Source organism: Rhagoletis zephyria, unplaced genomic scaffold (assembly GCF_001687245.7).
Source record: "Rhagoletis zephyria isolate East Lansing unplaced genomic scaffold, Rhagoletis_zephyria_1.1 Rzeph_scaffold_00394, whole genome shotgun sequence".
NCBI classification, from domain to species: domain Eukaryota; kingdom Metazoa; phylum Arthropoda; class Insecta; order Diptera; family Tephritidae; genus Rhagoletis; species Rhagoletis zephyria.
Window position 1 is genome coordinate 245193 of NW_016157478.1, and position 14290 is coordinate 259482.

Below are 14290 nucleotides of genomic sequence, written 5' to 3' on the forward strand. Positions count from 1 at the left end.
CCCGTCATGACGAACCATCGCCCACCAAGGAGCAGAAAATGGAGGCGCCGTACAAGACGACGGTTCGCAAAGGAGAGGGTCGATAGAATAGAACACGAGGACCCCAACCACGAAGATGAGGCAGCCCGCATACGCGACTTTCTAGCCGAAGAACTGCAAAAATTCGAGACTATGAGCTGAGTAACCACAGTGGGAGAGCACCGGATTACCATGACTGATGAACGCCCCAACAAACAGAGGTACTTCCCGCGCAACCCTGCAAGGCAATCTGTCATCGACGCGGAAATCGATGAGCTACCATCGCATCAGTGGAGACCGTCATTCGATCGTCAACTAGCGAGCCAGCCACACGTGGAGAAACGAAAGAATTTTAATAAAGGTGAAAATCAATCAACGATGAACATGGAAAGCAAAATGGAGGAGAGTGTGAAGCGCTTACGCGAACGCGTAGCCGAGGAAAACGCGAAGCGACCGCGGACCCTGATGCTGGGCGTGGGGCCGACGATAGGCCCACGGGATGCTGCCCCCGCACGCGCCGAAGCCGCCGATGCCGCCGCGGTGTACGCGGCACTCACGCACACTACTGGACAGACGCGCAGCCAGCAGCAAGCAATGGCGACCCAGCTAGCCGCTAGACAGACCGCCGTCGCACGCGCTGCCAGCATACACGCCGCCGCCATCCACGCGGAAACGACTCGTGCTCTGTCGGTACACGCGATCGCGGTTCACGCAGCCGCAAGGTACGCGGCCACAGCCAGCGTGACGACGGACACCCACGCTGAAAATGCCGACACCGCACAGGCTACAGCAGCACGCGCCGTCGCAGCCCAAACAACTACACGACGGACCCTCGCCGCGCGCACAACCGCCGTACACGCTACAGCGGCGTTCACCAACGCAGCGCGTGCTGCCCACAAAATTGGTGGGCGCTCACTAGCCGCTTTCCCGACCGTCAGCCCTTCAGGAGACGACAGATACAACACCGCCGGGGCAACCGCCTTCTCTGTGAGGAGGGTAACTTCTAATCACGACACCAGGCACGGGAGCGGAATGGACACGGACAAAACCACGTCCACTATTAGCACGCCCACCGAAAGTATAACAAGCGACAGCTCGACGAGCGACAGCGCATCGCACACCACTCCATCGGACACCAGCCCAACCACCGATAGCCCAACAGGCGAGAGTCCAGCTAGCGACAGACTGGCTAACCAGGACACCGACATGGGGTTGGCCGAACAGCTCGACATCGAGCTATCCTCGGACGAGGAGCCGCCACAGCAGACGTCGGTGGGCCCGCGGGTTATTTTCCTACCAGGACCCGGCGAGAGAGCGCTGTATGAGGCCGACCTGTGGACACTGACAGGACCCTATTGGTTGACAGACACAGTCATCGATGCCTGGGCGAAGGGCCTGGAAGCCACGTTCAACATACGAGGTACCGTACTCAGCCCATTTGTTGTGTGGCAGTTAAGCAAACCCGACCAGGGAGAGAATTATCAGCGCATCCACCGGTGGCTACGCCACACCGACCTTTTCGGCCAACGGGTTGTCCTCGCGCCACACAATGTCTCGAACCATTGGTACCTGCTCTACACTACATTTGGGTGGCCGACTCCAGGAAAGTGAGAAGGGGGACACACGCGGTACAGGAATGGCAAGAGTTTCTCTGGTGGGAATACCAGCAGCGACATCAGCGGGAGGCCCCCACATACGGGAGGTACATCTAGAGGTACCACAACAGACCAACGATAGCGACTGCGGGATCTACGTGGTGGAAACTATCGAGAGGGTGCTGAGATACGTAGGACGCGGAGAAGGAGGGCCGGGGTACATATCCGGCCCGTTCACGGCGGCCATGGCGGCGCAAAAACGCGCGCAAATGCTGAGGGTATTCCGGCAACCACCGGAGGCAACAACACCACTAGCTCCACCGCCACCACCTCCGCCACCACCACCGCCACCACCACGGCCCACGGAGCCTCCAGAGGCAACAGCAACACTACCTCCACTGCCACACACACCAGTATCCCCAGAGGTAGTACAACTGTCACCGTCACCGCCCCGAGCACCAGCTCCGTCCGAAACAGGTCACCACGACAAGGCTCGTCGACACCACCAAGGGAACAAACGGTCATTCCCGCCGAAGAAGCCGACGGACCAGCGCTGGACCAGTTCCCGGAGGTCGCCGAGAGGGTCCGGAGGACTGTTCGGGACATCGCAAAGGGAATCTGCGCGTCCCGGGTGAGGTTCCGGTCGGGAGAATACTGAGTCAACGTATACCGGTGGGGCGCTCGTATAATACCGAGGCACCGCAAAACTTAAGCCCGCCGAAGAGGGGGGCAGTGTGAGGACTAAATATCCTCGGAATTTAGCCCACACGAACGCCGTCCCCCTACACCAGCAACAATGACTACAACAGCAACAAAAACAACTACAGCAGCGTCATCAACACGGCCAGCCAACATAAGAGACCGTATCAACCCTCCCTGGTGACACCGTCACCATAGCAACGCAACATGTAGCCATACGACCCAGCAACACGAAGAGCACCAGCTATAAGAGATGTGACTTGGCAACACACAAGGCAGTCAGCACGAGCTGTGGTCGTGAACGCACAGCTACTAGAGAATAGCTCTCGACTTGTACATGGGCGACTATACAAGGCCTGGCTGTTCAAAGGCAGAGCGCCGCCACCCCACAGTCAACCGTGAAGCCGCGCGACGGCGACGCCAGTTCGCCTACCAGCCCCGCGCCGACGTCGCCCAGAGGAGCACACCGACGTCGCCCAAAATCTAAGCGTCGTTAGCGGAGCCGTGGTCGTGAACGCACAGCTACTAATGAATAGAGCCTGACTTGTACATAGGCGACTATACAGGGCTTGGCTGTTCAAAGGTAGAGCACCGCCACGCCACAGTCCACCGCGAACACGCGTAACGGCGACGCCCGCTCGCAACGCAGCAGAGCGCCGACATAGTAGCGGCGACGTCGCACAGCAGCAGCGCGCTACCATCGTCGCGCCGACGCCGCACAGCAGTAGAGCGCCGCCATAGTGGCACCGACGCCGTCCATCAGTAGCGCGCACCAATCGTCGCACCAACGTCGTATCGTAGCAGAGCGTCGACGTCGCACAGTAGCAGAGCGCCGCCACAGTAGCGCCGACGCGCCGGCATAGGGGCACCGACGCCGTCCATCAGCAGAGCGCCGACAGAATAGCGTCGCAAGCAATAGCGTGCGCAAGCCCGCGCAACGGTGACGCAGAAGCAGAACGCCGACACAAGAGCGCCGACACAGTAGCGCCGACGTCGCACAGCAGCAGAACGCCGACAGAGTAGCGTCGACGTGACCCAGCAGCAGCGCGCTGGGAATTCACCGTTAGGAATTCATACACCGTTAATCGTATTATGTTCATAGAAATTAAGTAGTAACACGTTTTTAGTAATTAAATAAAGTACTATTTGCAAAGGCCACACAATATAAATATATTGTAACGGACCCTGGGCACGGCGAGTATACCTCAGCATAGAAAACAGAAGCGTCGGGGCCTTCACAGGAAAACGCTTCGTTACAAAACTCCTCACAGGGTCGGCTCACTCATGAATTTGCATGTGATGTATTTGTCAAATAGTTCATTTGTGTTGATGGCATATTTAATTGTTTCGCTCGGATTTTTAAAGTGATGCGAAAAATATTCGTCACTCGCATATTTAAAACATAAAATTTTAAAAAACAAAACCGCAAAGCTTTTTATGCCATACTTCAAATTCAGAAACAAAAAAGAGACGGCATCTAGATAAACCGATGGTAAACAAACAAGCAAGCAAGAAGCTCTAGAAGTGTTCCACCGTCTCATCCTATTCAAAGCAGAATGGGCAAATGGAGTTGCAATTTACGCCTATCACAGTCAGGTGTTTGTGCCACGTGAAGGGACCAGTCAGCAGTCCCATCTTCTCAGTGAAAGGAAAAAACTAGACAGCCCTTCTGAGATTGAAGGCAACATGAGTTTGCCCACCTGCATCCACTCGATGGCTCCCAGTCATTGCTGAGCGAAGTAGCCACGCAGTTTCTGGTGGTTGCTTCGATGGTCGAAGTGGGGAGTGCTGGTTGCGGATCGAGGAATGCCTGGTCTAAGCCAACTCTGGCCAAAAGGTCAAATGTCTCATTTCCAGGCACTCCCGAGTGACCCAGAGTAAAGCAACCTCGTTATGTTTAACAACATAATTTAGTCGGACATGCATTGCCGAACTAGTTTGGAAAGACTTAGAAAAAGGGCTGGCCAATGCATTAGGTGCAGCTTGGTTGTACCAGTAGACACGTAAACTCCTTTAACCCCACCTATTTTCCACCACGTAGTCTATGGCTTGGAGATTGCAAATACCTCAGCTTGGAAGACAGAAGCATCTTCCCTAAAAGAAAATGTGAAACTTATCCCCATTAACTTCGAAAAATACTCCAGATCCTGACCCTGAGTCAGTTTTGGAGCCATCAGTGAATATTCGACAATGTACGATTCGACAAGGTACGTGGGCTCAGTGCTGGAATTAAACCAGAATTCCCCTCAGGGAACCCTCTCTAGAATCTCTTCAACAAAGGTAATGGTGGCGTACTATCCTGTAGCATTGAAAAGACGCAAGTGCTGAAATATCTGCCGCCGGCAATTTCCGCATCGCCTCAATCAGTGTTATACCAACATCCGTTTCTTTTTATTCTACAGATGGCCTTTAAGGCTTCTCCACGTATGATGACACAAAGTGAGGGTAAGTTCACCAGTGCGTCAAGAGCACTATACACCACTCAAATAAATTAAAGTTAAATAAATATGCCATAGATAAGCAACCATTTTGGTTCTTTATTATCGAAACGAAATGCATTTTCGTGGACCCCCACTTACAACTCATGGACCACCATATTTTTTTCACGCCAACGTAGACCCCCGTCAAGTCTCCTGTGGACCCCTGGGGGTCCACGTGGACCACTTTGGGAATCACTGGTCCAGACCAACATTTATACTATAAATATAGCAAAGGTATTTATGGCAAACCTAGTCTAGATGTCAACCTCGTCGTAGGTATCATATCAAAGACATACAAACTCTAGAGGTAGATGTCGCCCCGCCAGAAGAAGTTAAATAGTAATAATAATAATAACAAGTAATTTTTAGCAAAAAAAAACCGACTTCCACTCCCATATAAAAAAAAAAAAATATATATATATATATATCTCATGATCCACTGATCGGATCTCAACCAGATTAGTACGCGACCACCTATGAGACACTACCTTTCCGATGCAAAAAGAATTATCGAAATCGGTTGACGTGGTCCAAAGTTATGCGGTAACATACATGAAAAAAAAAAAAAAAAAATAAATATTCCGACGAACTGATAACCTCCTCCTTTTTTGGAAGTCGGGTAATAATAGATTGGAGCTTACACATATGTTAGTGTTTGGCCGAGCTTCTCCTCCGACTTGTGGCGTGCGCCTTGATGTTGTCACACAAAGCGTAGGAACCTACAGTTTTACGCCGACTCCGAACGGCGATTGTATTTTTATGAGAAGCTGTTTTTCATGGCAGAAATATACTCGGAGGTTTCCTATTGCCAGCCGAGGGACGACCGCTGTTAAGAAAAAACCTTTTTCTATATTTTTTGCGATGTTGCTTTGACCAGGGCTTGAACCCCTGCATGCGCTTCAAGTTTTACGTTTTCAATCTCAAATTGTTTATAATGACTTCTGCTAAAATTTTAAAATCAAAAGTTATCAAAACAAATTCTATGGGACTGAGATATATTATTTTATAATTTTTATATATATATAATTTTTTCCCGTTATAAAAGCGTCGTATATTAAAAAGTTTTTATTTTATTTATTTGTTCTTATTTTCTAATTTACAGCTGTGTCCAGCGTTGCCGTTTCCCTTAGATTTGCGCTGTTTAAATATTAATTTTTCTTCGTTTTGGTTAATCTTTTCTACAATTTCTATTAAACGAAAGTAAAAACAAAAAATGAAGTTGCGCATATTGGAAAACATTTTTTGTGAAAAAAAAGCTGCCTACTTAATCATTCCTTTTTAAAAAGGTTCGTTATTTATTTTACTGTTAGGCGTAGCGGGGCCAAATGTCCGGTATTTGCCGGGACGTCCGTGTATTTTGCATTAAATTTGAAATGTTCCGCCGGGACAAGATTTTTCCCGAATTTTCCACAATTTTATTATTCATTTCAACCTGTTAACTTGTACTCAACATGTTCAGGCTTTAACGCGGCTATTGTGAGTAGGTCGTTAGCAAGCATTATTGCATGCAACTCTGTAAGAGAAATATAGCTTTAAATTACCATTGATTTTTTAGATTTTTGTTTGTGGAGGGTGTTGCTAATTTTCTTCCATAAAACGCATGAAAAAAACTGACTTTTATGTGGAAGAAAATGCCCAACACCCACCACAAAAAAATCTAAAAAATCAATGGAAATTTTAATCGACTTGAAACTTGCACTTTGTTATACTAAAACTGCGCTATAAAACTACATACTCGAAATCTATTTAAAAAATAGAAATTTTGATGAAATTTTTTTTAAGTTTAATTAGTTTTTGTGAACTTTGTGCAAGCCTTGAAACTTTTATTTATGTGGTATCTGATATAGATCGACCCACATTTTAAATGAAAATTATTAATAACAAACAAAAAGATAAGTTGCCAACAGCATCGTTTTGAATTTTTCTGCTACTATTTTGACCGCAACTGTATCTCTTAATTTTTTTTTTATGGTTTTGCCAATTAACATACATATTTTTGTATAAATTAAAAAGTGTTGTCATGAAATAAACGAAATTTATCATGAGCTTATAACTAATTTGAACATTACTTAATATATGGTTCGTAGTTGGTAGAGCAATTCCTTTATTTCTCATATGTCTTGTTAAATTTTTGTAAATCCGTATTTTTGGGACAAATTATGCGTTTTGCCCGCATGGCTGGAAAAAAGTCTGGCAACACTAGTTAGGAGATGCTATGCTGTTGTGTTCTGTTTTAAATATTCGTAAAAAATATAACAAATTCAGCTCAAACTAAAGTTCTAAAGATCGATTCCTGGTCCCAGCAACATGTACGTGTTTGCAGGCAATAACCGTATGTAATTCTGGCATGATTGAAACTGTTGTCACATATTTTTTTGACAAACATATGCTCTCTCGCTTGTAATTGTAGTTGGGCCATGAGTTTGTTTCCATTTTTATAAAGTTCCTTACGAAACTTTCAACTGCTCTAAATTTGACTTCCATTTTTGTTTCAGATTTACAGTTTTGGTGTCTTCAAACTAAAAAAAAGCACAAAAAACACACTGAGCAACAAACTCTAAAATTTTCGCTTTTAGAATAAAGATAAACACTAAATTTAGTGCGAAAAGCACTAAGTTGACAACAATGACTTGTAGTGACAACATGCACTGAAGGACTAACATTTTTTAAATATTTTCTACCAAGCTCATTGTTTTTCGCAGCCTTCCTCACAATATCGTTGGACATTAAGCCGCAGGCGTTCCTGCATATATCCCGAAAGTTTTCGTCTCTTGGAAAACTACATATATTGTATAAATTATTTGATACAGAATGTTAGCAGGCAATTTCAAAGGGAATACTTACGCATGTAAAGCGTTATCATTGGCGTTGTCTATTATATTTCCACATAAATAACATTTTGTAATGTACACCACTGCTATTCATTTTAATTTTATGTGTCATCTTCGGTTTATGCTTGCTCGGTTTTTTCATTATTTTTAACCGACTTCACAAAAAGGAGAAGGTTACCAGTTCACCGGGGTATTTATTTATTTTTTTTTTATGTATGTTACCGCATAACTTTGGACCACGTTAACCGATTTCTATAATTCTTTTTAAAGGAAAGGCGTTACCTCACAGGCGGTCCCATACTAATTTGATTTAAATCCGATCATTGGATCATGGAAAAATTAACGATAATCTTAAATTTTTATATGAGAAATGAAGTCGGTTTTGTTTTTTTCATAAAAATTACTTGTTGCTATATATACATATGCAATCAAATAATTAGCACCGAAATTCCGAATGATATTGTTTGCATTTTATTAGAATAAAATTGAATGCGCTACAAAACTGCATACCCGAGAATGTAAAGTTCTAAATAAATATTCTAGTTAAAAATGTTGATAATTGTTAACAAATATTCTACTGTTAATAATTTTAATTTGAAATATAATTCAACCTATAACAGAACCCACCTTAATAAAAATTTTAAAGCTTTTAAAGTATTTATATAGAATTTTACATTTTCGGGTATGCAGTTTTGCTGCCCATTTAATTTTAGCCTAATAAAGTGCAAGTTTGAAGTACGTAGGACTTGCACTTGATTTTTTAGAATTTTTTCCGTTTATTAGTCTTTCAGCTCAGAAACAAAAACATTTATTTTAATTTTGTGTAAATTGTCAAACATAGCACGCATCGAAATAAAGATGAAATGGTATGTACTAAATAAGTTGACAGCCAAGTTCACAAATTAAATAAGAATTAATCCAATTTATATTTATTGAGGAGTGGGACTTGGCATGCAATATATCGTTAGTATAGTATGGAAAGAGCTTAACTACCTAAAAATCCAAAATTCACTTTGATTATGATGCATTTCATCGAATCATAAGTCCCCACATCGTTTTAGGCAATACAAAATTTAGCTAGTTGTGGTTTTTTATATTTCAGCGACAATGTGAAATACGCCTTTTTAAAATAGTATTTACGATATCTTNAAGGAAAGGCGTTACCTCACAGGCGGTCCCATACTAATTTGATTTAAATCCGATCATTGGATCATGGAAAAATTAACGATAATCTTAAATTTTTATATGAGAAATGAAGTCGGTTTTGTTTTTTTCATAAAAATTACTTGTTGCTATATATACATATGCAATCAAATAATTAGCACCGAAATTCCGAATGATATTGTTTGCATTTTATTAGAATAAAATTGAATGCGCTACAAAACTGCATACCCGAGAATGTAAAGTTCTAAATAAATATTCTAGTTAAAAATGTTGATAATTGTTAACAAATATTCTACTGTTAATAATTTTAATTTGAAATATAATTCAACCTATAACAGAACCCACCTTAATAAAAATTTTAAAGCTTTTAAAGTATTTATATAGAATTTTACATTTTCGGGTATGCAGTTTTGCTGCCCATTTAATTTTAGCCTAATAAAGTGCAAGTTTGAAGTACGTAGGACTTGCACTTGATTTTTTAGAATTTTTTCCGTTTATTAGTCTTTCAGCTCAGAAACAAAAACATTTATTTTAATTTTGTGTAAATTGTCAAACATAGCACGCATCGAAATAAAGATGAAATGGTATGTACTAAATAAGTTGACAGCCAAGTTCACAAATTAAATAAGAATTAATCCAATTTATATTTATTGAGGAGTGGGACTTGGCATGCAATATATCGTTAGTATAGTATGGAAAGAGCTTAACTACCTAAAAATCCAAAATTCACTTTGATTATGATGCATTTCATCGAATCATAAGTCCCCACATCGTTTTAGGCAATACAAAATTTAGCTAGTTGTGGTTTTTTATATTTCAGCGACAATGTGAAATACGCCTTTTTAAAATAGTATTTACGATATCTTGAAAATTTGCGTTCATTCGCCTCAAAAAATATATCAAAACACATTGAGGGCATGGAATAGAACAACAAAATGGATTTGAAGGCTTATGGTACCGACAGCGGTGAGTAATTAATTGTGACTGCCTGCAACTAGGAAAAACTGAGTTTAACTAACTAATAAAAAAAACTATATACAAGCTGTTCATTACTGGTCGTAACTCCAATAATTCAAATTATATAAAAAGGTACCTTTTTAACAAAATAACAGGATTTTAAACTAATTCTGCTCTTCTGTCGTGGCTGCCGACTTTCAAAACAGAATTTTCTTCGAAATTTTCATCCCTAGAAAATAACAATTTATTTGCCATATCCACCTATTCACAACGTCGCTATAAGCACAAATTTTCCAAACCAGTCACAGAAGACAGGATTAAAAATGAATTACAAAAACTAAAATCGAAAAACGCTGATGACGTAACAGGTTCTCCAAATTCAGAAACAAACAAAATAATTGGTTTTCCAAATTGGAACACAACGGTGTTTAAACAACGATCTTGCCATGATGCTAGATTGTGAAGATGAAAGTCAGGAGGTTACATCCGACACTTGCAGCCCCGATGCAATTGTCAAAAAGGAATTATTGCACCGCAATAAAAAAAGAAATATAACTGAAAGTCCTCTCAACTGGTGCAGCGTCAATCGAAAACAATTTACAATTTTGTCAATTTTCAAGTTTGTCGCCTCGAGCGAGTAGTTACTTAGTGCACAGGTTTGATTTACGACCCTTTAGGAAACAGGCTGTAACCGGAAAAGGCAGCAAAATTACTCTTTCTTAAATACAATGTTCCAATTTTTTAATCTAAGTACTATTTAAAAAAAACACTTAAAAATTACTAACTTTTTCATTTTTTATTTACCTAAATCACCTAATGTACTCACCAAAATTATTTCTTAAAAATATTTGACATCCGCATTCGCATCCGCGTATGTCTAAAATTCCACATTCGCAACATCCCTAGTATGTATGTGTGTGATGTCACCGCTCTGCATGCTTGGGATGCATACCCAGTGGGAAAATAAGAAGGCATTACCTTTTTCTACCAAAAAAAGATTAATTACTACGGTTGAACGAAAAGATACATCGCAATGTAAACGAGCGGATGATGTGTAGCTTTGAAGCGACAAACCCAAAAAAATGCCTACAGATGAGATCACCAGTTTTTAGGCATTTGCTATTCTCTTTTACAATTCTTCCACGTCTATTACAATTCTTCTATTTCTATTACAATCGATTCCAAATACACCAATACACTGAACCAAAAACACCAACAAAGCAAAAAACCGCTAATCGCTTTAGTGGTAACGTGTTCTTGAACGTATTGTCTTAAAGTGTCTTCTAATATTTTCGTTCTTTTAGGCATTGCCGGTAATGCATAGCAGAATGTTCTACACTAATTTATTAATTTCGCTGCTTTGATTCATTACGGGGAATGCAAAGTAAAATGCTTCACCGTATTCAGCTGAAAAACAGAATGAATACCCAAAAATTCTTTTCTACCGTTACTTTCTGAAGAAAATTCCATCGCATAAGAATCATGTTTTTCTTTGTTTAATTTACACCGCCAATTTAAGCCAGCCAATGAAGGATGTAGAGTGGTTCATAAAAACACAATTTTTGCAAATTCATAAACGCTACATCAGAGCATTGTTATTTGTGATAAAAAAGAGACACATATTTTTTTATTTAAAAAAAAAAGTTTTTTTAGAGGTCGCGCTGGTCGGTTTTTTATAAAAACGCTGATGTTCTCAATTTTTTTATTTTCTTGGCATGTTAAAATGCAGCTAAAAATGTGGTTTTTACATATAATCAGTGTTGCCGCGCCGTCTCAAGAAAATGTATCCCTGACCAAGCCAAAAATGTATCCAAATGTATCCAAACTTCTTTTTTTACATATACATCTCATAATTTGTAAGAAAACCAAACATTTTCATGAAAAAGACATAATTTAACCCATCTTCATGACTTGGAATATATGTGCATAAAATTAAACATTTGTAATTTCAATTTATAAAGTAAATTTTTTGTGCATAAGTATTTTGCAAAGTAAATATAATAAATAGCAAGTACACTTTAAAAAGAGCATGTAAAACTACTACTGAAAAGTATCTATTTTTCAACAATAATCTGTATAAATATACGTATAAGATGTTCAGTATTTGATTTTGAACTTGAGATCTTTAAAATATACACATAAATACACATATAGAATGTTTAAAATTGCAAAAATTTTCAAACTACAAATACATTTGAGTAGTCTACTTGCAAAGTGCGCTATGTAAAATTTTTTCGATTCTTACTTTTTGGCGGATTACGTACCAGTATTTAAAGTAGTTTCATGTCCACTAACAACAGAGTGCAAAATCTTTTTATATTCTGAAAAAATAGCATCAAATGTTAAGTCTTCTTCCAAAAGTCGCTATCATACTTATTTATGAACTTTCAAAAGTATCAATCTTCTGATGAACTTAGAAAGCTGCTTTAGGTCGTATAGACTGTTAATGTTATCTTATGACATGTTATGTTATGTTACAATTTTATAAGGCTCCTATTTATCCAAATTTTCAGGTAATAATAAAAAAGGTTCAATTCATATGTTACTTGTTGTCGTAGTCGCTTTTTCAAATTTATGGCTTTCTATTATAAAATCACATAACGCTGTTTGCAAGTGGACTACTCATTTCCTACTAATAATAAACGTTACTTTATTTTAAACATGTTATGTGTAATTTTGCTCTTGCGACAAATTTGGTATGTAAGAGTAAACAGGCAATGATTAATTTAATTACACGGCTTGCGAATTTGCACACATTAAAAGAGGAAACTGGTTACCTGTCTTAATATGCGCAAATAAACAAAAAAACTTTAAAGTGTATTTAAAGTCTTTTCAGTAAAATTCATAAAAGTCTCCTTAAATAAATCAAAGTTAGTTTTTTAAACTANCTTCTAGCAAACTAATTATTTGATGCTTTCCATTTCTAGACAACCGGTCAGGTACGAGCATGATTTTTAATTTCGACCAAACTCAAATACATTGTTTGTTGGTCCAAATAATGAGACACGTATTTTTTCTTTTAGCTCGGAAAAATTTTTCGGCCGAATTAAACGCGATTTTGTTTTTCAGGCAAAAATCGATTATTCGAATTATACACAATACGAAGAATACAAAATCACATTTTCCCGCTTTTTATGGTCGAAACTGTATGGTGGAAAGTGTGTTCTAATATCTATTTGATACACAAAAAATGATCACGGCTGTACTTTTTGCTGATATATTACATACATATGATCCATTTAGTTAAACAATATAAGAATATTGTAGTATACGTGATGGGACATTTTTGACCCCGGATTCGTGTTCAGCACGAAAAATCCGTTCAGAAACACCAGGTCCCGTCTTATTCGCAGAAAAAAAGTTGAAATTTGTAGACCAGTGTAATTAAAGCAATTGCGCTTATACCTATTTTGGTGAGATCTCTTCATATGTTCATTGCTTCGTTCACAAAAAATAAAATGTTTTAATTTCACGCTTAAGTAGCGATTCTTTATACGTTCAGAAAACGTAATGCTTTCTACCATCTTTAATGAAAATCGATTTTTGAACGAAAAAAACTTTATAGGAAATATAATATTTTGGCCTATTTAAAAAAGTATCCACATTTATACTGACCGGAAAAAATATGTATCCCGCAAAAATTCGTCTAAAAATGTATCCAATTGAATCTATTTAGATCCAAACGGCATCCCTGCATATAATTACTCTGGTATTATTGGGGAACTTTCCCTTTATTACACACCTGTCTTGGACAACTAGAATGGGTCTAGTTCCCGAAAATATGCTCTCGAAAAGACACTAGTAAAATTAAAACGTTGATACTGAACGATTAATGCATTGTCCAAGGGGTTCCTGGGGTTGCTAATTAGGAATCTGAAGTCAGTCTTTCAAAGTTCAAAATGGCGGATCCAAAATGGCGATCCTTTTTTTTAAACGGTTTTATTTAGCTCACCCCGTTTGTTTTATTCTTGGGTCAAATTTAGTAATTCAAATTTCACCCTCTTCCTGTCAACCGATTAATCTGAAATTTTGTATACACTTTGGATTTTGGTGACAATACAATTATGTTTATTCATTATCATTATAAATTCAAGATGGCCGCCGCTACAAAATGGCGGATAATTTATGTTTTTTTTATTAATCCCATCAATATGGGTATCAAATGAAAGGGCTCAACAAGCAGAATACAATATACTATAAAAAATTGAAATCCAAGATGGCGGCCGCTACAAAATGGCGGATAACGTAGGTTTTATCAATCCCATCAACATGGTATCAAATGAAAGGTCTCAACAAGTAGAATACAATTTACTATGCAAAATTGAAATCTAAGATGGCCGCCGCTACCAAATGGCTGATAACAATTTTTTATCAATCCCACCAATATGGGTATCAAATAAAAGGGCTTGACAAGAAGAATACAGTGCACTATACAACCTCAATATTTAAGATGGGCGCAGCCACTAAATGGCGTATAATAATAAGATTTAAATTTAGAAATTGAATCTGTAATTTAGGTATCTGATTAATCCAGCCTGAATCCACC

At 39.6% G+C, this 14290-nt stretch overlaps 1 protein-coding gene across 1 annotated transcript in view; it reads left to right on the plus strand.

Moving 5' to 3' along the window:
* Positions 1-210: 210 nt before the first annotated feature.
* LOC108359447 (mediator of RNA polymerase II transcription subunit 12-like) overlaps positions 211-14290 on the plus strand; it is a 15265-nt gene continuing 1185 nt past the window's right edge. The window contains exons 1-2 of the mRNA XM_017611324.1: positions 211-1290; positions 4715-4757. Of these exons, the coding sequence (XP_017466813.1) occupies positions 211-1290; positions 4715-4757 (1123 nt within the window). The remainder of the gene's footprint in view (positions 1291-4714; positions 4758-14290) is intronic.